We start from the raw sequence: 27564 nt of genomic DNA, 5'->3' as shown, positions 1-27564 counted from the left end.
GACAACGTTAACAAGTAGGCCATGTAGGGCCACATCCACTTGTCTTGTCCGACCGCAGCCAGTAGCAGCACACATCTAAAGCCTGGTCTGGACTCAAGTTACAGAACTCAGGTTTTCTGGGCACAGCCTGGCACACGTCCACGCTCAACTTGCCTACTGACAAAAACCCTACACTTTTGGGGGCATACTGACTCCCTTTTCTGGAGTGGCATAAGCCCCATTCCAGTGGGGTTATATCTACACAGTGGTCAGGTGTATGTTCACCGGAAGTACCAGTGTAAGCGGTCTTTCCACTGCAGTCCCACAGTGCAACTTTCTCTTTAGCAGAGACGGTCTGGCAGCTCTTTTGAACCAAAGGGTCCCAATGTTGGGAAGCCCGCCTGGCTTTTACACAGTCAGCACATTCTCCACAGCCACAGCTATTCCTGCTACTTGCTACCTTTTCCCACATGCTGATTTGAACATTTCCCACAAGCACAGTGAAAGCTACGCAGCAAAATTTCCCCACAAGGCAGTGCCACTGAAAGCGGCACAGAGGACACTGGGATGCCTACCCACAATGCACCACACTTTTGCCAATCTGGCCTGATAGTAGGTGAACACAATGCATTGGCACAAGTGGCCCAGTGTGAACTCACTGCACCAAAATAGTCTTTTCGGTTGCACGCTGATCATAAAACTTTTAGCAGTGCGACTTTTGGGTGTGGAGCAGACCTAACAGAAGGAGAACAGAAATCAACCCTTGATGGGGACGCAATTGGCTGGTGCCAACTGCCAAGGGGTTAAGTGTTATTTACCCAAGTGTTCAATATCTGTAAAACTCGGAGCTGTAGGCTTGTAAGAGAGGATCAAGCAAACACCAGCTCAAAAGTTTTAAAATAAAGATCATATAAAAGGATTAGAGATGAGACAGAGCCAGCGCCCTGGACTGGAAGAGAAGCTGCAGGGAAATCCAATCCCAGATTTGGACCTCAATTTAAAGTCTTTTCTGACTGGATTTCCCCCTTTTTTAAAGGCTTCTCTCTCAAGATGGGAGCTGGGGACCCCCAAGTTGGCAGCCTATGTCTGGCTTGAGGGGTTACAGGTACGTACAGTGATGGGCAGAGGAATCTCCAGCAGTGCGATGGTGATGTAGGCAGAGAGCGTGACCTCATCGTCCACCCCGCCCTGCAGGGAACCACAGAGAGAGACATTAACCCTGAAACCCCGCCCACTGGCCCCTCTTCCCAGGGGTGTTCTACATCCCTGTTCTTCCCACACTATGGTAGCTTCCATGTATCTGCTCCTCTTCTCCCTTCCCCTGCCCATGGTCGCTCCATGTATAGTATGGTACCCCCTGCTCTTGCCTCCCTTAGTAGATCCCATTTGCCCCAACCCCATGTGCGGCAGTGGCTGAGCTGTTCCCATGACGAGTTGCACGCTCTCTCTGTGTCACTGGAGTCCTGTATGGGTCCCATGATGCCCATGGGAAGCTGGCTGGGCAGATACGTCACCTTTATGGCATTGTTCAGGAGCGTCCCGGAGCTGCGGAAGCAGCCGTTGTCCTTCTGCTTGCCAGCGAGCCAGGTCAGGGCGTCCTGGATGTGCTTCTCCTCGATGAAGATGTGAGAGCGGGCCTGCGCGAAGGACTTGAGGACGAAGGCCGTCAGCCTGCAGCAGAGAGTGGGCAACAGTGAGAGCTCCTTCCCATGCCCTCTGCTCGCTGGAGGGGTGGGGTCTTGGGGCATCGCCAGCCTGAGGGGAAGCAGCAGGGGCCGGAGAGCTGGTGGCCATGGGTCAGGGAACCATTAGCTCACTCCGCCACCTACTGACGTGCAGCAGAGCCTGGCGGCAAGACCCAGCAGTCGTCTGACAGGGCACAGCTAAACTGCCCGTTTTAGGACAGGAAGTGAGCCAGCTTCCTGTGTTGGTTTCAAATGGCTGGGGCACAGTTTAGGGGTGGGTTTAGGGGGTGGTTGTCCAGAACCCTTGGGAGAACAGACCTCAGAATCTTCAGTGACCAGGAATGGCCAGGACGCTGGCTCTGCACTTTCTTATATTAAAAACAGCAGCACAGCGCCCCCTAGCATCAGACTGGGGTCAGCACTCAGAGGGAGAATGCCCCTTACTGAGCCACCCACCCCGCTCCCTGCAGCACAGCGCCCCCTAGCACCACACTGGGGCAATAGAGTCAGTAGTGGCAGAGGGAAGAGCAACCCCTACAGAGCTGCCCACTGCCACTGCCTGCAGAACCTGTTTGTTCACCCGGCAAGGCATTCACTAAGCATTGAGGGGCTGTGATGGCTCCACCCTCAGTTACCAGCCTCTTCATTATCCTGAGGGCAGTGGTGGCCAAATTTTCTGGCTGAGGATCAAACCCATAATTAAAGAAAGGTCAAGTATCCACAGTCTGGACTTTGGGATGGATTCTCTGCCCTGTTCTGACCCCTGCACCTTACTCAGGTAACATAAAGGGAGCTGAAACTACCAACAAGTCACCCAGCAGGGGAATCTTTGGCTGGCACTTTTATGCCATCCTCCCTATAGCCCCTGGTACAGAAAGTGAGGGGCTGGAGTGTGCAGTGTTCTGGATACACCTAGCTGATGTATGGTCCTCAAGGGATTGTGACCAACTGGAGCAAGTTAGAACAGCCCCGAGGCTGCTCTGAGCTGAGCAGGGAATGAGGAGGCTTGTAAATGGTTATTAATCCAAAATCAAAGGCCTCTAGCATATGAACTAAAGGAGATCTCCCTTCCCTACCACCTCTCATAGTTGCCTTATCCCACATCATCAGCTCTAGAGCTCCTCCCCTTTCCTCCACACCTTCATGATCAGCACCTGTTAACAGTGGGCAAGCTCCAGGTTATAACAAGAGGAGGGAAAGAATTCAGCAACACTGAAATCTTACCAGGTGTTCCCTGATTGCCCATAACGTGGCCCAAATGTGCTGTAGGAGCCGTCCAAATGTTTGTACTTCAGCTGTGTCTGGTAACCTGAAAGGGAGAATGAAGTTGTGTTTTACTGCAATAAAGTCCAGCTGTAGACGTCAGCCAGGAAAAGAGAATTTTCAGCCCTGTCTACACACAAACATTCTGCTTGAATTATACCAGTAGTGTTAAAATGCTGCAAATACCGCACTGTGCATATAGTTACGATAGTATAAAAATGCTAATACCAGTACAGCTTGTTCCCAGATCGGAACGGGGTAGAATTGCATCCACACTACGGGTTGTACTGATTAAATTATTTTGGTAAAATATTACCTCCTAACTGAAATAGTTACACTGGAACAAAGCTGGGTTTAGATCAAGTCTGAGACCCAGAAGCAGGTCCGATGTAGAGTACACAAGCCAGGCAGGCCTCCCATTCCTAAAAATAGCCTCAGTCTCTCAGCAGAGAGGCCTTGGTCTTCTATTAGGTGTTAAATGAAAGTACAGGGAACAGGGTTATGATGTGCATCTACAAGCCACCAGGTTCAAGGATCCCTTTGCAGCACCTAAAATAAATGGGAAGACTGTCTCTGAAAGATTGCTGAACCTCATTAAAAACAGGGTGGAGCAGAAATGGAGAATGAGGAATAATCAAAGGTGTGACCCAAAGTGGGGCTGTTGTGAAAAGTGACTATGTGCAAAGGGCCCCTGGTCACTCAGCAGCTCTGCCCTGCATGTGTTCAGAGTCATGGCTACTGGCTTTACTGGCAAAGGTCATGTCCACATTAGGAATAAAGGAGCATTACCAACATTGCTAGCTAACACGTGTTTAAATCCTAACACAGACAAGGTACATGTAGTTTCACACATTAGCTGGTCAAGTTAACCTTAGCAAGGAGCCTAGAGTTTACCTTGATCAACATGTATTAAAACTACAAGTCAGCTAAATGTGTTACAAATAGACAAATCTCCACTAGTGAAAACAAGGCTTAAACCCACGTGTCATAAACATACAGAAAAGGGCAGCATAAAATCCCTCCTTTACCTGTAAAGGGTTAAGAAGCTCAGCTAACCTGGTTGGCACCTGATCAAAAGGACCATTAAGGGGAGAAGATACTTTCAATTCTAAGGGGGAAGGTTTTTGTTTTGGGCTTTTGTTGTTCTCTCCGGAGACAAAGAGAGAGATCAAGCAAGTAATCCAGCTCCTACTGAACAATACTTCCAAAATTACAGAAACTGTAAGTAATAGCAAGGAAATGCGTTAGAGTATCTTTTGTTTTAGCTTGTGAATTTTCCCTGTGCTAAGAGGAAGGTTTCTTCCTGTTTTTTTATAACTTAAAAGTTTTGCCTAGAGGGGAATCCTCTGTGTTTTAAATCTTATTACCCTGTAAAATTATTTTCCATCCTGATTTTACAGAGGCATTTCTTTTACTTTTTCTCCTTATAATAAAAGTTCTGTTTTTAAGAATCTGTCCTAAAAACCCAAGGGTCTGGTCTGTGCTCGCCTTGTTTATGCTCAAGCCTTCCCAGGAAAGGGAGTGAAGGGACTTGGGGGGACATTTTGGGGAAACAGGAACTCCAAGTGGTCCTTTTCCTAAATCTTTTTCTAACTCACTTGGTGGTGGCAGTGATACCGATCCAAGGACGGGAAGAATTTGTGCCTTGGGGAAGTTTTTAATCTAAGCTGGTAGAGATAAGCTTAGGGGGTCTTTCATGCAGGTCCCCACATCTGTACCCTAGAGTTCAGAGTGGGGAGGGAACCCTGACACCAGGTTTTGCTCCATTTACTGCTGCCAGAGCTGCAGAACCAACCCAGCTCTTCTTCTCTGCCTTGCACGTCATCAGCAGAAATGCACCCAGTGCACCCTGTGCAGTTCACCCAGTGCAGTGCAGCACCCAGGCTGTGTCATCACCCAGGCTGTGTCATTCAGTCATTCATCCACTTGGCCCCATCTTCTCCCATCGAGCACTTCCAGAGAGTAGAGTTCTCTACATTCCTAGATGTCACCCTAGATCTAAGCATGCTACTGTGCTATGGCACCCCCTGTTGGGAAGTGATCTATTGTAACACCAACCATTAAAGGAGTAACTCCTCAGCGTAGCTCCTGGGAAAGGGAACCGCTTTCCTCTGGTGCGGGGGGGGGGGGGGGGTGTCAGAGGCCCTGGTTCAAAGGTGTGTGTGTGATGAGGGGTCAGCTGTGACAGTGCTGCCAATACACTGGTGGCTAGGAAAGGCTTATAGGCCACCTGGGAAGCCGAGTCTGGTTTGCTGGGGTAAGAGTGAATTACCACTGGGCTACACACTGGGGAGCAATGGGATGACAGGGCTGAGAAGGTTCAAGTGGGTTCCCCCCGAGAGACAGGTGGTCCCCTCAGTCCATCCATCCTTCCCAGTGGAAGCATTATCTGAGCAAGGCGGACACAAAAAGCTCCCAGCACGACCTTGGAAGGGAGTAAGTGAAGAAATAAAAGCCCTGTCCCTCCTCACCGCTGACTAAGTATCCGACAGCCTTGGATTTGGTCTCCTCGCTCAGCTGCCCCGTCTTATTCAGATAGTCCAGGACGTAGATGTTGGGGGCAAACAGGACCATGTTCTGCTCCCCGCAGCCGAAGGGCATCTGGAGAAGCTGCTGCAGGTTCTGCATGGCTGTGCCCAGGATATCGCCTGGGGATGGAGACGCAGGGAGTCAGTGTGGCCCAGCCGCCTGCCTGCGGAGGCAGAGTGCACCGCAGAGCAAGGATGCCAATGTGAGACATCCGTAACAGGCTTGTGAGATCACAGGCAATAGGAGGGAAAGAGAGACACACACACAACCCAGAGAAAGGAGGAGACAGAGAAATAAGCTCTGAGAGAGAAGGGACACATGAAAGGCAAAGTGAAGGGCGTGCTGCTGGAAGGACAGATGGGAGCACTAGGCTGGATGAATAGCTAGAGACGTGGGCCCAGAGGCAGAGGTGGGGGGAAGGAGAGAGAAAAAGGGGTGAAGTGCTAGTAAGAGACTACAGCAGTGGGCAGCTGGGGGATAAGTGGAGGGGCTGTGATGGGTACACAAAGGGGTGAGGAGTGGAACGGGTAGAGAGACCAGAACCGTCAGGAAGGGGGAGAGAACGGCAGCAGCACCCCCAGCTGGGCTCCTCGGACTGCCTCACTTACCCAGCACTGAGAAATAGGCTCTGGCCGAGCCCTGCACCACGTTCTCTGGGAGCTTCAGGGGCATTAGCTGCGACACTGTTTTTCCTGGGGAAAAGTGACATAGATGGGCTTGTAGTAAAATCCCCGCCTGTGTAGCAGTGAGCAGACCCCAGTACAGGAGCTAGGATACTGCCCCTGCTGCTGTCTTTCCCCTGGCACTGCACAGGGGCTCCCTGCCTTTAGCAGCTCCATTCCTCCATAGCTTTATAGTGAACCCATCTCCAACTCCCCTCTCAGGAGTGGATCCCCTCTCCTGCCACCCCAGCCCTCCACATGGAGCGAGGTGTCACCACCTGGCGAGACACGGGAACTGTAGTCTCCAGCTCTTTCTCTGGCACCTTCCAGTTTGTAATTTCACTCCATGGAATCACAGAGTGAGAGAAGGGGAAAGCCCCATTAAATCCCATCTAGCCCATCCTCCCAGCACCCGGGTCAGGAACGTTCCCTAAGACCTACGCTTCCAGCCCTTCCCTTGGGCGCCATTCTAGACCTTCAGTGTTAGGAAATGTTTCCTCGTTATCCAGCTGGAGGTGTCCCACTTTCTTCAGTCCCATATTACTGCTTCTCGTTATCTCTTCCCCTCGGACACCCGAGGTTTCCACCCTTCCCTTTGCAGAGGCAAGTCAGGAGGGGTGGGGCTCTTACCAGCTGCACAGAGCAGGAAGTTGTAGGTCGTTTCCTTCTCAAGCCCTTCAGGCTTTGGGTTGGGGAGGAAAAGGGAAGGGGAAGGAAAATGAGAAAGGTGAGAACCTGCAGAGACATTGAGCACCCGGTGGCAGAAACATCTGGGCAGGGGTGATGGGGAGAGATGGGGAGAGGGGAAAATGCTGGGGAGAAGAAAGAAAGAAAGAAAGAAAGAAAAGGAAGTGAATCAGAGAAAGAGGGAGACTTGCAAATTCTCATGTAATAATAATTCTCATAAAGCCAGCAGATAATAGTTGGAAATCAGCTACTAAGAAGTTATTGCCTCCTCACTCCCAAGGGGAGGATATTGCAGTGATCTACCATGGGTGATTAGTTGCTGTTAGCACACTGTAAAACATGGGCTTTGCTTGTGATACAGAGAGAACTTCCAGCTTTACACCAGGTGCTGGTGCTGATAATATGCTGTGATGCTAATGAAGTGTTGTAGGGGCTGAATCCTGCCAAGTGTTTAACTTTAAGCCTGTTTGAGATCAATGGGACAACTCATGTGCCTAAAGTAAAGCAAGCTTTGCTGAGTCAGGGCCAAAGCGCTCAGTGCCCTGAAATGACATATTGTAATGACTGCAGGACCACCTAGAAATTCACCATTACACACTGTGGCCGATTAGTTCTGTAGGGCTACAGTAGGGATAGAACTCAGCTCCTCTTGCTCCAAAGGCCCAGACCCCCATGGCTTGAGCGAAGGAAGAAGCCCTGTTATTTATTGAGATGATCAGAACAGTTTTGACTAAAACTCACGAACTAAATGTTGTGAAAAAAGAGGGTTTAGTCAAATAAATTTTTGTTTTTGAAACACACCCCTCCCCCGCAATATTTTAGTCTTAGAATAGTCGGTTTTCCTCCTTTTTCCAACTTTTGCCAGGTAGTGAATAGTAGCCAAGTGTGAAAAGTGGGCTTTCCCCCTCGTTCTTCACCCACTTAGCATCCAGGTCCATCCCCGCAGCCCTGGCTCTGCTCCAGCCCTAGCGCTAGCCCAACCCAGACCTGGAGGACACTGCGCGCCGGGTGCATTGCGCATCGCCCCGGCCGGCTGGAGGGAGAGGCACAGCAGTGGCAGAGCGGTGGAACGCCAGATGCATGTGCCCTGTACGCACGCAGCAGTAGGAGGAGGGCGGGCGGGGTGGCTTCGGGGTGGCAGTGGCAGAGGAGATCCCCAGAAAAGGTCAGCCTGCCGTGCCATCTCGAGGAACTGGGCCCGGCATAGGGCCGTGGGAAGGGATGGGTGCTGGGAGCTGTGTGCAGTGGAGAGTGGCATCTCCTTCCAGAGCTGTGGGCACATGTGAGACCCCTGGGGGCCCCTAGCCAGAGCATCCGTCGCCCCCCGCAAGGCCAGCCGGAGGAGATGGGACCCTGATTCCTCCTGCTCCCCCTCTCCCTCATCATTGCTCACACACACAAAGTCGGGGCCCACCCAAATGTCCCATGTTAGCTACACCACTGCTGTGTCAATGCTTAACTACCCTTATAGTTAGAAAGTTTTCCCTAATATCCCACCTAAATCTCCCTTTCAGCAATCTAAGCCAATTACTTCTTGTCCTTGGTGGATATGGAGAACAATTGATCACCGTTCTCTTTATAACACATATTATTCCTGGGGGAATTCTGCACCAAAACTTTAAAAATTCTGCATACAATATATTAAAATTCTACATATTTTATGTGTCAAAATTACGCAATTTAATCATACCCGTTTCAATTATTTTGGTAATTTATTTCAACTACAATACAATGGATGGAGAATAGAAGTAGGGATCATTGGAGAAAATCCCCAAACCTCTTTGTCTAATAGTAATGTAGCTAGGCTTGACCCTTTATTTCTAGTTATTAGTCAACATATAACAATGTTATATGCAGCCATATGTTCATATTACATCACAGGCAACTGAAGAGCAAGTGAGGGCTGGGGAATCAAACTCATAGTTTATATTGGCTACTGACCATCTCCAGAAAGGTCAGAAGTAAACAGTTAATGGTGTACATTTTGATAGGAAAATGTTTCAGTCCAAAAATTTAGACCAGTTCTAATCACTCAAGCACCATAAGTATTTATAAGGCCATACTGTCATTTACAAATGGGCTCCTTTACACCACTCTGGCAATGTGAAGGAGCCTTAAAACTTTTACACCTGCTTTATGCTCCTGGGGGAATTCACTAAGAATGGGAACAAATAAGCAGGCAGGTTGTTACATTATGCTCTGCCTCAGGGGTCAGCCTGCCTCACACCTTCCTCCAAACACCCCAAAGCCCTGCCCCTCCATGCTGGGCCTGTCGCAATAGCAAGCCAGAGGGACCGAGTCTCTCTCATTCGTTCGCTTGCTTTCTCACCTGCCTGGGCAGTCCTTCCCACCCCCTATCGTGCTGATTTACATCTCCTCCGGCTGCTCCAGGCTGCCAGGGATGGGGGAGTGACTGCACTTCCCTTTGCTTCCCCTCAGAAGTCATTTTTCTGTGGGGAACCAAAGAAAACTGCAGACAACATGGTGCAGAATTCCCCCAAGAGTAACATATTTGAAGATTTTTATCTTGTTCCCCCTCAGCCTTCTCTAGACTAAACAGGCCAAATTCTTTCAACCTTTCCATACGTATCAGGTTTTGTAAACCTCTTATAATTTTTGTTGCTGTCCTCACTCCAATTTGTTCATGTTTTTCCTAAAGCGTGGCACCCAGAACTGCCACAGGACTCATTCTTACCTTGAAGCTTACAGAGTTGTTTTTTCTGGGTTGATACAATAATGTGAATCGTACCTTTGCCTTACTGAAAAAGCGGGATGCATTTCTGTAACTCAGAGAGGAGCTGCAGTGTTAGATCACGTGTTACTGCTTACATCAAACAATTTAAAAATGATTAGTGCTTTCCTATAATGGAGAGAGGAGTGGCCACCTTCTATCATGTGATATTGCTCTGATCAGACTATGTAACAAATTATCACTACTTCCCTATTACACAGAATAGCTATGGAGGTTTATATTATGAGATATTGTTTAGGCTGGCTGGGTGTCATGTCAAAAAAAAAATATGGGAAAAGCCAGGGGTTCCTCATCACAAAATATGTAAGAGACACAAATTTGTAGAAAAATATGCAAAGAAATCATTGGCTCACATTACCTTGAGCATTTTTTAATTTTTTGCAACCAAATGATTTAAAATAAATAATGATAATTCACTAATCATTCACAAATGTTTTAAAATGCAGTCACTTTCCCATATTCCACTACACTGGTCACAACAGCACAAGATTTGTTACAGTTCCTGGAACTGTCCTGTTTGGGAATGGGCCGGCAAGGTTTACAAGTAGATCTGGGAGAACTTTTTTGGAAAAGCTTGTTTTTCGCAGTAAAATGAGGATTCGGATTGACAAAAACCTTTTTCACATTTGTGCTAAATTCACCAAATTGTTTTAGTTAAAAAAATCAAAACATCTTGTCTGGACATTTTCTAAACCAAATATTTAGATTTTTCAATTCAATATTACTTTTTAAAAATTTTAGTTTAATTTTATGTTGAAAAAAAGTAAAACAAGTTCAAAAAACAACAATATGATTCATGTCAGGTCATTATCAAACTTTTTGTTGGACTTAAAACTACATTTTTTGTCAGTTTGGGTTCATCAAAAAACCCTGAAACATTTGGGTTGGCCAAAAACGATTCTTTTTTTGATTTTTCAGTTGGCCAGCAAACCAAAAAATCAGTTATTCGCACAGCTCAATTTACAAGGACCACGGTCCACATTCACAGCTGGTGTAAATCCGCAGAGCTGCATTGAACTGAATGGAGCTATGCCAATCTACACTGCTGAGGGCTTGATCCCATGACTCGTTATAGACAAAACCGAAAAGTCATGGTTTCTGTCCCAAAAGACATGGCTGTGGCAAACCTATAACCTTTACTCATTATTTCAATCACACGGTGCAACAAGGTACCAGTATTTTCCTGTAAGAAGTGATGCAGTATTACAGTTTATATTGGCCAATGTAGTGACTTATCACTGCTTCCCTTTACAGCATTAGACAATGTGTGATCATATGAAGTCATTAAGGCTTCCCTGTAAAACCAAGAAGACCTGCAGCATTATATCAGTTGTCACTACACAGCAGTAAGTTATCATGGCTTCTCTATTCCACAGGGACTAAACAGCCCACCTACCTCCACTAACAGCTGTTTGATCACCGTGTCCCTCCGCCCTTTGTCCAGGGACTCCACTACCTCGTTCCCGCAGGGCAGATCTGTCTTCAGGGCCTCAGCGCTCACTGAGAAATTCACAGTACCTGGAACAAAGAAGGATAAGTGTTCTGCCAGGCACTGCAGCTACAGGGGTGTCAGAGTCATTCACTTGGCGTTGTGCTTTGCAGCACCACGGATTACATGGAAACCTCTCTAAAGAGGGCAGAGCTCAAGTCACATGTAGTTAGCACTATAGCACAGCTCTGCAGAAGCCTTAGTTCCAACCCCTCGGCTCCAACAGCTACACTGAATGGGGCTGGGCAAGATGGAGAGGAGGGGAGTGCAGGGGCAGGCCTTCAGATTCTCACACTCAGACCCCTGCATGGTGTCAGAGCCATCATCTTTCTTTTCCAGAAATTTCAGACCCAACCAGTCTGTCAGTCCAGGTATTTATATGGCCCTCATCGCAGTCGTGTACTGCACCTCCCATACATGGATAATGTATTATTCCAATTTTACAGATGGGGAAACTGAGGCACCAGGACATTGACTTTCCCAAGCGCTGGACACTGAGTCTAGGTCTCCTGAGTCCAGTCCAGTGCCTCAGCCATAAGGCCAGCCTTCCTCCTTTCACAGCAGATCAGTCCCTTCCAGAGAGGTTGGAAACACCAGAAATCTTATCCAGAAATTTTGGTACCATTTGGTCCCTTTCACAGAGGTTTTGGACCCATCCATTAGTCCCTGATCTTGAGATTTTGAAGTTTCCAGGTCCCTTACCCAGAGATTTTGGGGTCACAGTCCAAGACACTGTTTTCCGCCCGTTCACACAGAGACAATAAGATTCTTCTTCCTTCTCCACAGGGGTAGCCCGGAAGTCATTAGATGAAACCAGTGAGATGCTGACCTGTCCATTGTACAGAAAGGTGCCATCAGGCAGGGAGAGAGAAGGGTTCAAGGGGGTTGTGGGTAAATGGAGATGAGACAATGCAGGGGAGGAGAGGGGGCAGGGAGTTTGGGGGCCACAGGGATTTGGTGGGGCAGGGATTGAGGTGGGGAAAACTGAGGGGTACCGTGGTTTGGGGAGGTGCAGGAGACTGAGGAGGGGCAGAGAGTTGGGTGCATGGCTCTGAAGAAACAGGAGATTGCAGGGCCTGAGGGACTCAGGACCAACTGTGGGAATAAAGACAAAATGGTGACCTCAAATTTACCACCTTGGCATGAGTCTGAGACCCCTCTGATGTCTTGTTAGGGGAGGAGGTGAAGTGCTGGCTGTGGGGGGCGGGGGGCTATCTGGGAGTAGCTGAGAGAGAACAGAATTGGGGACCATCAGTGAGCGTAGCAAAGGGCAGGAAAGGGATGGAGAAGAGGATGAGAGTGCCTTGGGGGCTCTTAACACCATAGAGCTTGTTCCCGCTTCACTTTATCTAGAATGAAACCCATTTAAATAAAAGCTGAGAGAAAAGTCACCACAATTTTGCAGGGACCCCCTTCCTGAGTCCCCTCCAGTCCCTTGTGCTGGAGCAGGAATACACTGCAGGCCAGTGGGGCTAGAGAGTCAGTGCCGTTTCCATGGATGCAACAGGCCAGTGAGTTTCCCAGCAGCTGTAGTGCAGCTGGGGGGCTTGTGTGGCATGAGGCCAAAGGCCAAGCACATAATGGATGGTGTCCATTCCAGGAAGCCGGGAGTCTCTGCTAGAGTAAGGGGTGATGCACAGTGTGTGGTCACCCCAGGTACCTTGCTTGCCATGGGGTCATGAGATAGGCACAGGAGGTCTAAGGCCAGGTGCCTTCAGCCACACAGGAAGTTGGTCTCAGGTATATCTGCAGCTCGCAAACCTTTGTCAGCCAAACAGATTCCTTCTTTCCTAATGCCCACTCTGTACCCCAGTAGTAACACACACCTAGGAGCCAATCAGATTCCTCCTTTCCATCACCCATTTCTTACCACTGTAATAAGACAATTTGCTAGAGGCCAATCAGCTGCCTCCCCTGGATGGGAAACCATGTTGCAACTGGCCCATGTGGTCTCCTCCCTGCCCCCTGCTGAGGAAAGCTGCAAATGTCCCTTACTCTGATGCAGCGGGTCAGGTAGTTGAAGACAGTGGCCTTTAGCGTGAAGGCCTCGCCGCGCACCACAGAGTAGGGCAGGGTGAGCTCCACGAAGAAGGGCTGGAAGGCTCTGAGGGACACGGTCGGGGACAGGCCAAAGCCAGTATCTCTTGAAGTGCAGAACGCATTGGCTTTCCATTCTGTGATGGTGTCGGGGATGGTCACAGCCAAATCAGCACTTCCGTCAGACCTGGTGACCAAACGAGAACAAGGAGATGGGGGAAGCTTTCCTAGCTTTGGGGGAAACAACCATGTCCCGCACAGCATCCTGAATTAACCCCCTCCCCCATTTGTAACTGCAGGGTCCTTTGGGAGTACTGGGGTGTGCATGCTGGTTGGTTATTGTAGGCTCACTGCAGAGCACTTCCTCCCATCCCATCCTACATCCAGCTCTGCAGAAGAATCATCCAGGTAACAAGACAAGGGGTGGGGTTCCACGGTGAACAGAAAATCCCTCAGACACACGGCTATAGAAAAGGATGAGATGCATAGCTAATAGTGACTTCTGCACTAGAGCTGGGACCAAAAAGAAATTACACCTCCTTCCGACACACACACACACTTAACAGGGGATTGTTAATTGAGATCCACACAATTGTCTTCCAGTTACTGAGAGGAGAAGGAGTGGCTGTGGTGTATTAGTAGAACTAGTTAACTTACTTCCTGCCTTTCCTCTACCTGCCTATCCATCCCTCATGCTTGTGTCTCTCTAGTCTATCTACAACAGGTACTCCATCTTTCACAGAAGGATATAAGCACATCTCATGGTGTCTGAGCAATTTCTTCTGAGTGTCTGTGTAACCCAGTTGACTGCATTCACCACATCCCATAAACATCACTTACCTCACTGGAACTAATTCCCAAATCCACGTCTCAGGGAAATACTTCCGGATGGTCTCCACTGGGCCATGAGTGACATCTTCCACCATGTCATCAACTGCGAGATCTTCATCATATGAGAGCCTCGCTTTAGATGTTGGAGGAGATAAGGGAGAGAAACGTGATATGTTAGACCTCATTCCTTATCATGGCACTTTGTTTCCAGTTCGTGACAGATTGGATTCTAAACGCTAGATTTGAAACCCCCTCTTTTCAAATTCAGACCCAACTTAAACCTATCTCTGCTTGCAACCAATCACTCCTTTCCCCACCCCACTCTCCCAATATCATCAACTGTCTTTTCTGAATTTCTTTAGAAGCCATTGAAAAAACATCTCTAGAGCCCTATTATGAACTCAGCACCATCTGTTTTCTAAAGACTTCTGCACTTCTTATAAGGGTGGTATGGATGGATGAACATCTTTATTCCACCTCCACCAATCATGGCGTAGATGGGAAGCCCAGACACAATAACTGTTTTGAAGCAGCCCTCCAAGCCCTGCCTATATCCACTTCAAATGGAATTAACCTGTGGAACTCACTGCCCCAAGCTGTTATAAATGCAAATAGTTCAGTGAGTTTCACAGAAAAAAATCTTGTGTCTGTATGTGACTAAGAGTAGCAGCAACACTAGTGACACCAGCTCGGATTCAGATGATCCGGGATAGCAGTTCTCATGCTTCAGCTGATATCCAGCCATAGATCATGAAGAAATTTGCCCCACAGCACAGTGAGGTGTACTACAGAGGTGTTCCACCTTCCTCTGAAGCAGCCACCACTGGCCATTGTCTGAAGAGGGACTCTGCGCTAGAAAGATGACAGTGCTGATCCAATATAGTCAGGAGGCAGGACACTGCCATATATAGACCAGTAGTCTGATGTTCTACAGTAGGAATGGGGACATTGGATTAGAGGGTCAGTGATCTGATCTGGTTACTCTTCATTTCCACTGGAGTAACTGAGAGCATAATTAACACTAATATTTAGACATCTAATCTCAAGAGCTCTTCACAAGGCCGTGTAAGTATCATTAGTCCCCTTTTACAGATAGGAATATTAAGGCACAAAGAAGTGACATGGTTCACCCAAACTCACATAACCAAGGCAATGGCAGAGATGGGAATGAAATTCAGATTTCCTGACTCCCAATTCTAAACCCTCTCCACAAGTTCACACGGGGTATGCCTACATTGCAGTGTAAGCCCAGTGTTACGAGAACTTGAATTAGCAGATCCTGGGTTTGTTAATCGAAGGTTTGAGTGTCTACACTCACTTGTAACCCCAGTTTAGGATTTGTTGAACCCTGGATCCCAGCTTGGGGTTCCAGCAAATAAGCATCTACACTGCATTATGTGGACCCATGTCCAACCACCTCTATCCCAGACTTCCTAGCGCTCTCCAAAAATGTGACCACACTAGCCCTTTGTTCATGGAGCACTGTGGGAAAACTTGACTGTTCACCAAACTTCACTGTCCCACGGACAAAGAAAGTCGACCTATGGGATGCTTTTGGCAGACCCCCAGAGCAACAGTCCAGTGGGGCTATATCTCCACTGCAAAGCAATAGGGTTTGAACCCTGGGTCCTGGCTTGACTCAGGCTCCTCCTTGCATCCCTGTGGGGTCCTGGGACCCTATGTCCAAGCCAGGAGTTTGCACGATTTGTGCATAGATAGATGAGAGTTTAGGCTACAGCCTGAGTTAAAACCTTGGGCACACATTGCAGTGTGAACATACCCACTGCCTCCCCTTTGAACTTGGCCCCCTCTCTGCTTAGTTTTTCTTCTGGTGCTTGCTATAAAATGGAAATGTGGAAGTGGAAATCGTCCTGTTCCATAAATTCAACAAGATTTAGCAGCCAGTTTGTGCCAGTGCAGCACATCTACATTGGGGGGGGGGGTGCAAGGTGCCACTGCATCAGTGTAGTTACAACAGTGCACATTTCCTTAGCTGGTGAGCAAGCAGGTGGAAATGGACCAGATTCCTATTTCAGGCCTGACTTTCTTGGATTTTGGCCAGCATAGCTGAGAACAGAGTCTGGTCCTACTGGCCTAGTTTCCATGCAGAGGAGAGGGTGAAAGGGAGGGGAGCAGGAAAAGCACCTAACAGGGGGGTATCAGCAGGGCAAAACAAAGCAGGCTCTTTTCCCGCCATTACCATATTCCACAGATACACCGGTCATTCTCTTCATGCAGAGTTTGGGCTTATGGACCTTGGTGCTGGTGAAGACTTTTAAACCCATCTCCTGTAAAAAGATAACCCAGACAAGCATGTGGTAAAGTAAACCATACGTCGGGAGATAAACGTGCCGTCTGGACTGGATCGGGATGTGACGGGCTTATCACAGTGCAGGGATGGGTCACTGCAAGAGCAGATACTAAGGCCTGAGGGGTCAATGCCTGTGTGGCTGGTGGGAAGCCAAGGGCAAGGTCTATGCCAGTGAAAGGCGCCGGACCAGCGGCTGGAGACGGACGTCCTGTGTGTCCTCAGAGCAGGTTCATCAGAGGCATCAGCCATGCAAGCTGATATCTTTTATTTTCCTGATATCTTTTATTTTCCTGATATCTGCTGGGAGAGCAATACAGCGGTGCATAGACAATCCAGGAAGTTTTTGGAAAGCGTAGGGGACAATTTCCTGGCGCAAGTGCTAGAGGAGCCAACTAGGGGGGGCGCTTTTCTTGACCTGCTGCTCACAAACCGGGTAGAATTAGTGGGGGAAGCAAAAGTGGATGGGAATCTGGGAGGCAGTGACCATGAGTTGGTTGAGTTCAGGATCCTGACGCAGGGAAGAAAGGTAAGCAGCAGGATACGGACCCTGGACTTCAGGAAAGCAGACTTCGACTCCCTCAGGGAACGGATGGCCAGGATCCCCTGGGGGACTAACTTGAAGGGGAAAGGAGTCCAGGAGAGCTGGCTGTATTTCAAGGAATCCCTGTTGAGGTTACAGGGACAAACCATCCCGATGAGTCGAAAGAATAGTAAATATGGCAGGCGACCAGCTTGGCTTAATGGTGAAATCTTAGCGGATCTTAAACATAAAAAAGAAGCTTACAAGAAGTGGAAGGTTGGACATATGACCAGGGAAGAGTATAAAAATATTGCTCGGGCATGCAGGAGTGAAATCAGGAGGGCCAAATCGCACCTGGAGCTGCAGCTAGCCAGAGATGTCAAGAGTAACAAGAAGGGTTTCTTTAGGTATGTTGGCAACAAGAAGAAAGCCAAGGAATGTGTGGGCCCCTTACTGAATGAGGGAGGCAACCTAGTGACAGAGGATGTGGAGAAAGCTAATGTACTCAATGCTTTTTTTGCCTCTGTTTTCACTAAGGTCAGCTCCCAGACTGCTGCGCTGGGCATCACAAAATGGGGAAGAGATGGCCAGCCCTCTGTGGAGATAGAGGTGGTTAGGGACTATTTAGAAAGGCTGGACGTGCACAAGTCCATGGGGCCGGACGAGTTGCATCCGAGAGTGCTGAAGGAGTTGGCGGCTGTGATTGCAGAGCCATTGGCCATTATCTTTGAAAACTCGTGGTGAACCGGGGAAGTCCCGGATGACTGGAAAAAGGCTAATGTAGTGCCAATCTTTAAAAAAGGGAAGAAGGAGGATCCTGGGAACTACAGACCAGTCAGCCTCACTTCAGTCCCTGGAAAAATCATGGAGCAGGTCCTCAAAGAATCAATCCTGAAGCACTTGCATGAGAGGAAAGTGATCAGGAACAGCCAGCATGGATTCACCAAGGGAAGGTCATGCCTGACTAATCTAATCGCCTTTTATGATGAGATTACTGGTTCTGTGGATGAAGGGAAAGCAGTGGATGTATTGTTTCTTGACTTTAGCAAAGCTTTTGACACGGTCTCCCACAGTATTCTTGTCAGCAAGTTAAGGAAGTATGGGCTGGATGAATGCACTACAAGGTGGGTAGAAAGCTGGCTAGATTGTCGGGCTCAACGGGTAGTGATCAATGGCTCCATATCTAGTTGGCAGCCGGTATCAAGTGGAGTACCCCAAGGGTCGGTCCTGGGGCCGGTTTTGTTCAATATCTTCATAAATGATCTGGAGGATGGTGTGGATTGCACTCTCAGCAAATTTGCGGATGATACTAAACTGGGAGGAGTGGTAGATACGCTGGAGGGGAGGGATAGGATACAGAAAGACCTAGACAAATTGGAGGATTGGGCCAAAAGAAATCTGATGAGGTTCAATAAGGATAAGTGCAGGGTCCTGCACTTAGGACGGAAGAACCCAATGCACAGCTACAGACTAGGGACCGAATGGTTAGGCAGCAGTTCTGCGGAAAAGGACCTAGGGGTGACAGTGGACGAGAAGCCGGATATGAGTCAGCAGTGTGCCCTTGTTGCCAAGAAGGCCAATGGCATTTTGGGGTGTATAAGTAGGGGCATAGCGAGCAGATCGAGGGACGTGATCATTCCCCTCTATTCGACATTGGTGAGGCCTCATCTGGAGTACTGTGTCCAGTTTTGGGCCCCACACTTCAAGAAGGATGTGGATAAATTGGAGAGAGTCCAGCGAAGGGCAACAAAAATGATTAGGGGACTGGAACACATGAGTTATGAGGAGAGGCTGAGAGAGCTGGGATTGTTTAGCCTGCAGAAGAGAAGAATGAGGGGGGATTTGATAGCTGCTTTCAACTACCTGAAAGGGGGTTCCAAAGAGGATGGCTCTAGGCTGTTCTCAATGGTAGCAGATGACAGAACGAGGAGTAATGGTCTCAAGTTGCAGTGGGGGAGGTTTAGATTGGATATTAGGAAAAACTTTTTCACTAGGAGGGTGGTGAAACACTGGAATGCGTTACCTAGGGAGGTGGTAGACTCTCCTTCCTCAGAGGTTTTTAAAGTCAGGCTTGACAAAGCCCTGGCTGGGATGATTTAACTGGGAATTGATCCTGCTTTGAGCAGGGGGTTGGACTAGATGACCTTCTGGGGTCCCTTCCAACCCTGATATTCTATGATTCTATTCTATGATTCTAAGCTTCCGCCACGCACTCAGCCCCTGCCGGCTTGCCTCAGCCCTGCCCTGGAGGGAGATCAGCCTCTCTGGCCCAGTCCATCCCCTGCCTCTCTGCTGAGATGCCTAACAAGTCATTGTCAGATGTGCTGGGGATCGGATGATTTGGGAGTGAGTCCCACCGGCAACAAACCTGAGATCCCGCAAGACACCAAACCTTCACCAGCTGGGGCTCGGTAATTACCCTGGGTGCTGGCTCAGAGCAGCTCTCTGCACATGTGTGTATGTGCGTGTGTGTGTGGATAAAATGGGGACTGGCACTTCACAGAGACCTACATAGATGGGAGAGAGAGCGTGTGGGACAGGATCTCTTTGACAAAATGGCTGCAGAGGCTGAGTCGCTCATTTCTAGGCTCTATTTCTTTGCCCCAGCTATTAGGACGTCTCCTTGTCATGTTTAAATTAGTGATGGGAAACCTCTAGAGTTCAGTGGTTGAGAGAGGCATTCAGTCCTCAATGCTGGGGGATTCCCATCTGGGGTTTTCTGGGCCAGGTTTAATTATTACCTTGAATGAGCTAGCTAACAAGCACCCAACTAAGTGTGCTCAGACAGCACCTATGGGATATGACAGGAGTTTGCTCCGCCAAGAACACGGTGGGGAAATCTTCTGAACTAACAGCGATTTCACACACTAAAGGAGGACGTGGGCCTCACCTTGAGAACGTTGTAGGCATCCCCTTCACCGTCAGGAGAAATGGGTCCGTAGATGAATCCATTTAAAATGACGTTCTCGAGTGTCACACAAGGGTTATCGTCTTCTTCCTCCAAATGGTGCCCCCGGTAATTATAACCCCTGATCTCTTTCACCGGGAGCAAATCATACACCTGCGGGTATGACATGTCTCGATGTCAGTGACCACAGGCCCAATAATAATAAACCAGCATGTGCCACCCTAGTGATCACAGACAACTTTAAGCTAACACATCTGTGCGTGCAATCCCAGTGACCAAGGGTGATCCTACAATAACAAAACCCTACAGTAACAGAGCAGAATGTCTGACTCCAGGGCTCAGCACTGACTTTTCCATAATAACCCAGTGTGTGCTGACCAGTACTCACCAGCGGCCCTCCAGTAATAAATCAGTATGTGTGGTTGTGTCCTCACAAGCGGCCCCAGAACTACAAATCACTGGGTGCAGCAACAGTTTTCATGAGCGCCCTACATAGATCAAGCAGTGGGCGCAGACCTTGTGCTGACTTGGGACCCTACAATAACAGGCAGACTGCTCTGCCCTAGCTCTCACGAGTGATTCTCTGCACTTTCCAGACAAGATCATCTCTTGTGCCCATTGATCACCAGGCCACGTTGGCACTTACAGAGCTGGGCGAGAGCTCGGCTTCAGGTTTCATGAGGAGGACGCTCTTGTCCACAGCACGGACGGCGCACAGGGAGCCCGGGGAGGCTCCGAACCGGAGGTGAGTGTTGGAGGCGGGGAGGCCCTCGGCCGGTAAGAAATGCAAGTCGACCTGCAACCCCAGGAAAGGTGTTAGAGGAGCTACTTCAGCTCAGTCCTGGAACCACCTCACCCAGCTCTGCCAATGCCCCTCAACTCTGCCCTGCACTCCTGCTATTCCAGTCCTGGGCTCCCCACACAGCTCTGCCAATGCTCGTCAGTCCTGCCCGGCAGCCTCCCCTGGTATTCCAGTGCTGGGCTCCCCATACAGTTCTGTCTATGCCCCTCAGTCCTGCCCTGCAGCCCCCCTGCTATTCCAATCATGTGCTCCCCACACAGCTCTGCCAATGCCCCTCAGCCCTGACCAGTGCAATTCAAACATGACCAGCAGCGCCCCCTATACGTCAGTTCTGTTTCCACCCTCCATAATTCTGCCTATGGAAATTAGTCCTGATGTGCATTCATCTCTCATATTCAATTGCTGATCCATGGTCAGTGTCCGATAGGTCATGGAGCCATTGAACGGTTCCTGAGTCTTCCTTGAAATTTGCCATTCCAGGTTCCACTGGTGGGCCATAGTCCATGGGGTGAATGCGAGTTATAGAAACCGGATCCTCACCTTATTGGCAAAGCAGTTTTCAATCTTGAAATGTTCGGAATTGGCGATAACTTCCCCGCTGGGTAAAGTGGTGTATACGAGTACCCGGGCCAGGGGGGCGATATCAGGCCTCACGGGGAGCCTCAGCTCAAATACCTGGATAACTGGCAAACAGAGAGGGGGGTGGCTAAGCTATAGAGAAGCAGCTCCAGGGCCACACATTTCCTTAGGCTCCCTCATGATGGCTGCAATATCAGCCACCCTGAAAAATGCGCTACCCAAGGGTAAGAGTTTTGGCGCATAGTTGAGGCTTTTGACTCTTATTGCAGACACCTGGTGTGGGATACTCAGGTGAGATGGGTTTGGTGGATCTCAGCATGTCCTCTAAGTCCATGTCAGCTAGAGTCTAGCACTGTCGTCCATCAGTGCAGGTTGCCCCTGCCCATGCAATAATGAAGGGGAGGAAAGAAGTGCATATTGTACAGTGGCTCTGTGCGGAGGGTTGTGCGTACAGGGCTGCAGAGGGGGTGGGATTCCACACTCCTGCTCCTAAAGGTGGAGTTTGCCCAGCCAGCCTGAATCAGTCAAACTGGGAATCCCTTGAGACTGCCATTAATGAAATGAAATCGGTCAGGGGAACTGTGTGTGTGTCAAAGGGAGAGAGAGACCATGACTAGTGAGACAAGGAGGAGAGAGAGAAAGTGAAGAGGAGAGAAGGGTGCTGTTCTCATCACCTCCTACAGACAGAGCAACTCAGCCTCCCAGGACAGACAGAGAAAGGCGTGGGGAGAGCTCACGAGAATGGGTGGACATTTTTCAGATGATTTTTTGTTGTTGAAAAATGTAGACTCAGATCAAAGAAAACATTTCACAAATTTGTGTGAAATTCACCAAATGGTTTTGTTCAGAAAAAAAACTGGCAACAAATCAGAAAGTTTTGTTTCGACATTTCCTCAATGAAAGGTTCCATTTTTCAATTCTAAACAACTCCTCATTTACAATTTCCCTTCAATTCTATTTAAAAAAGATGAAAGCAGCACAAAAGTGAAATGGTTCACCAGCTCCCAAACAATTGTTTTTTGAGATTTCTGGTTCGGCCAGCAAACCGCAAAGTCAGTTATTCACACAGCTCTACTCACGTTCTCCATCCCGCATGGGATGCACCTCGGTGCTTGCCCTCACGATGCCTCCCTTGGCCATCACCTGCCAGGAAGAAGAAACCCACCTGTTACAGAAGTCCTGGTGGGAGGTGCGGGATGCTCACGGGGGAATGCTGGGGTTGGGGGGGGGTGTCTATACCGATGCCTTCCTGTGGGGAAGGAGCAGAAAATCCCAAAGAGCCATACAGAGAGTCCCAGACCCAGACTGGAGTTTATTGGGACCTCGACCAAGTCAGAAATTCTTTCTCCCAGCAGAAACCATCCACTCGCTGGCCAATTCTGCATTTCCTTCACTGGCTTTTACATGTAAATATCAAGGTCAAGTGAACCTGGCCTTGGGGCAGTTTGGTGGCCTGGGACATATATGGGTGTCTGGCCTCCAGTGCTGTGTCATGTGTACGGAAGTAGAGGTCATGAGGGCTTACCAAATAGTAAAAGACGATTTCCTTCTGCTCCCCCACGGCCTCTGGCTTCAGGATGTAGTGCACCCGGACCACCACGTTGGAGCCACAGCTTAAAGTCTGAGACATGGGCTCAATTTTGAGAAAGCTCTTACTCGGGGAGTAAAAGCGTGTTGCTGTGTGAACGACGTTACCATACACAGGGGTGACCCAGTCTGTGTCATAACAGTTCAGTTCAGATTTATGGTTTGCCTGATAAAGAAGAACATTTTTACATCAGATCAAAAAGTGAGTAACAAGTCTACTAGCATTTCAGAAGGAAAAAGTGGGTAATTTTAAAAACATGTTCTTGGCAGATTTTTCAGTGCACAGTGCATTGATCTGCATTTTCCATGCTCGTGTGGAGAGAGACAGAGATGGAGAAACAGAGGGAGAGCGACCGAGTGTGTGAAGGACAGAGAGAACAAGGGACAGAGAGAAAGAGAGCAAGACAGAGAGGAGGAGACTGAAATTCCCAGCCAACAAACTCTTTGTTTTATCTCCCGATGGGCAGAGAGATCAATAAACCCACGGACATCTCCTCTGGAGCTCAGCCAGTGACACCTCCCATCCCCTAGCTCCCTGGATTCAGCCACTCACGGTGATGCGAATGGAGGTGTCTGTGAAGTTGACAGTGTCTATGGAAAACCGGACTCGGCCCTCTTCATTTGTTGTGTAGTTGGCTTTGTATTTGTTTCCCCCTATGGAAATCCGGATTGTTTCATTGGTGATTGGAGCATCGGTCCCGTCCACCAGCTTCACCTAAAGGAACAAATCCAATCTCCGTTGCTTATACCAGGTAGGGAAAGCAGTCCCCACAGTCCTAATGACCCTTTGTCCACGTTATTCCCCTGAGGCAGCTCCAGAGGGTGCTTCCTACAGAGCTGACCACGGGGCAGGTATGTGCGACCATGCTGGGTAAGTCTGAACCACCTGAGGAGGTGGTTTGTCCTCCCAGAGTGTGTGATTGGGAACATGGGAAGGATTGTGCCGGTCACACCAATGGGCCTTCTCCTCTGTATTCTGTCTCTGACAGCACCAGGGGGTCAGAGAAAGGTGCTGCAATTCCCACTAATGGCAAAGATACCACAGCATGTGTAGAGGCAGAGGGAGATGGCTCCTGTTCCCGTGGTTTGTGATCGTCCCACGTTTTCCCTTTTCCATTTGCACATTCTCATTCTCCACAGACAAACACACTCGTGTCAGGTAATTTCCTGGGCTCTCAGAGGTTCCCTACCTGCCCAGAGAAGGGGATCCCTGGTTTGTAATGAGAGTCCACCTGCTCAAAGCTGATTGTGCTCATGGTGCCTGTGATCTCACTGGAGCCTGTCCCAGTTAACTCCACCCCTGCAAGAAAACACGGCATAGAGGGGCTTGAACTAATGCACTGACCTGCAGCTCCTTCAGATGCTCCAATGCTGCCCCCCACGTTGTCCAGCTCTGCCAGTGCCCTTCAGTGCTAGCTTGCAACACCCACTGCTATCGCAGTGCGGCCCCACAGCTCCACCAGGTCAGCATGATGCATACCTGTACCCTCTTCTGTGATCTTGCCTTGCACCTCAATTTTCATCTCATAACCCTTTCGCTTGAGCTGGAATATTTTAGTCTTCACCACATTGGAGACACAGCCTCGAACGTCTGCCTGAGCCAGAGACCAAAGATGAAATTACCATGGAAATCCCTGTACAATTCAGGTCCGTGTGGAACAGGAACAGATACTCCAGCACCCAAGACATTTGCCTGCTGCTTGGTTTGTCTTAATCTCATCCTCTTACTGGCTTGATCTGGCCGGACTCCATTTCTTACTTTCTTCCTCAACAAACCAATTAAGGCATCTCTGGTCCCCAGTGACTTATCCAACAGGCAGCCCTCTCTGATGCATTTCACCATAAATTCTCCTAGTTACAAGCCTGGTTCCCTGATTGTTCAGATCACACCCCCTAGATCTGCAACTTCCCATCAGTGTGATAAATCTCCTTGTGTCTTTTATCCACCCTTGGAATCCTCTCTCTTTCTTCATGCATATTCTTGCTCTCTTCTTCCTTCTCTTGTTCTTTCTCTCTCTTTCTTCTTCTCCTCCTATCTCTGTCTAACCTACTTCTATTTTCTCTCTCTTACTTTCTTCTCCTTCATAGTCTCTCTCTCTATCTCTTTATGGCTCTACCCCTATTCTCTCTACCTCCTTGCCCCATCTCTCTCTTTCTTCTTCCTCTTGAGTTCTCTCTCTCTTCCAGATCCCACAGTTCCCTCTTGCTTTCTCCTCTGCTCTGCTCTCCTCCCCATCTCAATTCCGTTCACAGACACAAAAACCTCTCAGGGTCTTTTCTTTCCCAGCTAGAAGAAACATCCATCCAGGGGTGAATCCTGATCTGACTGATGTCAATTGGAGTTTTGCCACAGATTTCAATGGGGCCAGAATTTCACCCGAGGGGTTTTTCTTCATAATTTATATCCCCCAGCCCTGGCATCACCTCCTAACCAATACCTCCCTCCTGTGAGACAGAGCCCAACCCAGAACACACAATCCCAGCTGAGGTCTAACAATCCCCTTTGACAGACACAGATCACCCTCCTCAAGACAGTCACCTCCTGCCTATGGGATGGGCCTTGGACTCACTTGTCTGGTGAATTCCTCACACACAGCCTCGGCTTCTCTTCCATAGCAGTGTGACCTGGACTGGGAGAATCTCCGGCACACACGGACATTCACCAGGCCGGGGACAGGGGTCCCATAGGTGTATCTGTAACCAGAGAGGCGTTAAAGAGACACAAGGTGCTTAGACAGGGAGACAGAGTCAGGCAGAAGAGGCCTTTTGGGGCCCTTTATACCATTACCCCTGAGGACTCTGTTGCTGGCTTCCTAATGTCTATTCTCTGGAGCGCTGTCTAGTCCTGTTTTCCAATGACTCAAGTGACGGGGTTCCAGCCATTTCCCGGGGGAGATTATTCCATTACCCAGCAGGCCTCCCCATTAGGAAATGTTGCCTGATGGTCAGGCTCTTCTGCCCCTTAATCAGTTGAGTTTCCCTTCTCCCAGCTCCCTCCCATTTGGCCACACCTTTCTGGTACGGAAGAGCCCAGACCTGCAGACAGTATTCCAGGTGCAGTCTCCTCAGAGCTGTGGGGCCCAGAGCTGAACACTGTCTTCCAGGTGGGGTCGCACTTTAAGGCTGTATAGAGAGGGATTATCATCTCCCGTCAACGCTATACAAGTGTCTGAAGGAGGCATCACCAAGGGGGGCTGGGATAATTTACGGAGGCACTTGGGGGTCTGATTAGGAAGGATGGAATGATGTTAAGAAAGGGGAAATTTGGGTTGAATAACGGAGAAAACCTTTCTGAGAGGGAGCTGTATGGGGCTGAGGCATCGTTTCCCGGGGCAGGGGGAGGAGCCCCATTGCTTGGGATGTTTAAAACTTGGGCTGGATGCAGACTAGACAGTAGGGAACAATCCTGCCCAGGGCCCTTGGGGATGGAGAGAAAGTGACCCAAGGGGCCTTCTCCAGCTCTGGTTTCTGGGGGTAGCAGCAGGAAGGCAACGGTGGATGAGCACAAAAAACGGTGACTCAAACCCTGAAACTCACAGACCACAGACGGCCACTTTCAGCTCCTCATCCTGGATGGTGATTTTCTTGGGCAGCTTCACTGACACCTCGTACTTGGGCAGCACTGAGGGAGAGAGACGGGCCAGACGTTGAGCAGAGCAGAGGGATCACGTGTACATCACTGTCACTACCCCATTGAGTGACAGACACAGCCTCTCCCCCTCCCCCCCGCAACGCATGGTGCCAGATCCTCAGCCTGCTATAAATCACCACAGCTCCATGCCCCTCAGTGCAGCTGAGCCAGTTTACACCAGCTGAGGATCCAGCCAGGGACTGTGGAACTGAAGAGAAAGACACCGTAACCCCTGCTCCCCTCCCCTTCGCTCCCCTTGCCCAACCCTGCCCGCCGGGCTGTCGTTGCTTCAGAGACTGTATTCCAAACTATGTGACGCAAGTGATACCTAGTGAGGGCCGGACTCCCCAGTGCACCATCATCACTCATCAGATTTAAAGGGCCACATTCACTGTGTGCTCTGGCTCTTGTGCTGCTCCGGTGAAGCAAAGCAGCCATAAGCCCGCTTACTTTGCATCCCTGCTGGAGTGGTACAAAGCAGACGGACTGCACCAGTGAATGTGACCCTGAAAGTTCAGCCATTTTAAACTTATCTCTGCATGAAAAGAGTCAGAAAAAGCAAATATTGTTTCCTGCTGGCTGAGTTCACAGACTGAATTCACCTCCTGGCTGGGCAATAGAATGTTAAGTTTCTGCCCCAAAGTGAATTTTCTCAGAAGTTCTGAACTAACTGAATGAGGGGGTAGTAATGGGAGAGAGACACTGGCGGGAGGGGGGGTAGGGGGGGAGGGAAGTGGAGACCAAACTCGATAAGAGCTGCTGTAGGTATAAGGCTCAGGCAAAAGCCAGCTTGGCTCGGAGTGGCACACGCAGAGGCACCCCAAGCAAGGAGGTGGCAGACTGTCCAGAGCCAGGTCACACTGGAACCAGTGAGATCGGCCCAGCTGGAGCACAGGCTGGTCACAGTGCCCGCACTGCCATGCTGACTGGTGTTCGGAGCTCTGCGGGTTTGCCTACAAGAGCACTGCTTTAAAGCCCTTCAGTTGCGATGCCGTGTGGTACCTATCTTGCAGTTCCCAGCACAGACCCCAGAAGCAGTGGATTCTGGGAAGTTTCAGAATGCCCTGTCGGACAGCAGCGAGAGGCCTCGTGGAGCCACTGTTACTAAGCCGTTCAGAATGAGCTGGCTCTTAGGCTTGCTGAGAGTAAGCTCTTGGAATGCATGTAAGTGGCTGGAGCATTTCTGTGGGACAATTCACAAGTGGTCGGGGTGGGGGCTGGAGTGGTACATTTCCCTAGACTAGACAGAGCTGTACTTTCTCTCTCCTTGGGTGATTAGTGGCAACCACTGTAATTAAGGTTGCATAATGGG

General features: G+C 49.3%; 1 protein-coding gene across 1 annotated transcript in view; it reads right to left on the bottom strand.

The window, feature by feature from the left end:
* Positions 1 to 27564, bottom strand: part of LOC125623346 (alpha-2-macroglobulin-like) — a 60396-nt gene that overhangs the window by 19261 nt on the left and 13571 nt on the right. The window contains exons 7-27 of the mRNA XM_075120408.1: positions 26159 to 26243; positions 25192 to 25315; positions 24102 to 24216; positions 23812 to 23921; positions 23175 to 23336; positions 22560 to 22787; positions 22114 to 22177; positions 20996 to 21138; positions 20300 to 20449; positions 19636 to 19806; positions 16115 to 16202; positions 13924 to 14047; positions 13042 to 13270; positions 11749 to 11875; positions 10954 to 11075; positions 6749 to 6800; positions 6065 to 6148; positions 5399 to 5575; positions 2889 to 2973; positions 1494 to 1650; positions 1093 to 1167 (exon numbers count right to left, since the gene is read on the bottom strand). Coding sequence (XP_074976509.1) covers positions 1093 to 1167; positions 1494 to 1650; positions 2889 to 2973; positions 5399 to 5575; positions 6065 to 6148; positions 6749 to 6800; positions 10954 to 11075; positions 11749 to 11875; positions 13042 to 13270; positions 13924 to 14047; positions 16115 to 16202; positions 19636 to 19806; positions 20300 to 20449; positions 20996 to 21138; positions 22114 to 22177; positions 22560 to 22787; positions 23175 to 23336; positions 23812 to 23921; positions 24102 to 24216; positions 25192 to 25315; positions 26159 to 26243 — 2672 coding nt within the window. The remainder of the gene's footprint in view (positions 1 to 1092; positions 1168 to 1493; positions 1651 to 2888; positions 2974 to 5398; positions 5576 to 6064; positions 6149 to 6748; positions 6801 to 10953; positions 11076 to 11748; positions 11876 to 13041; positions 13271 to 13923; positions 14048 to 16114; positions 16203 to 19635; positions 19807 to 20299; positions 20450 to 20995; positions 21139 to 22113; positions 22178 to 22559; positions 22788 to 23174; positions 23337 to 23811; positions 23922 to 24101; positions 24217 to 25191; positions 25316 to 26158; positions 26244 to 27564) is intronic.

The sequence above is a fragment of the Caretta caretta genome, chromosome 1 (assembly GCF_965140235.1).
Source record: "Caretta caretta isolate rCarCar2 chromosome 1, rCarCar1.hap1, whole genome shotgun sequence".
NCBI classification, from domain to species: domain Eukaryota; kingdom Metazoa; phylum Chordata; order Testudines; family Cheloniidae; genus Caretta; species Caretta caretta.
This window is presented reverse-complemented; position numbering and strand designations above follow the sequence as displayed.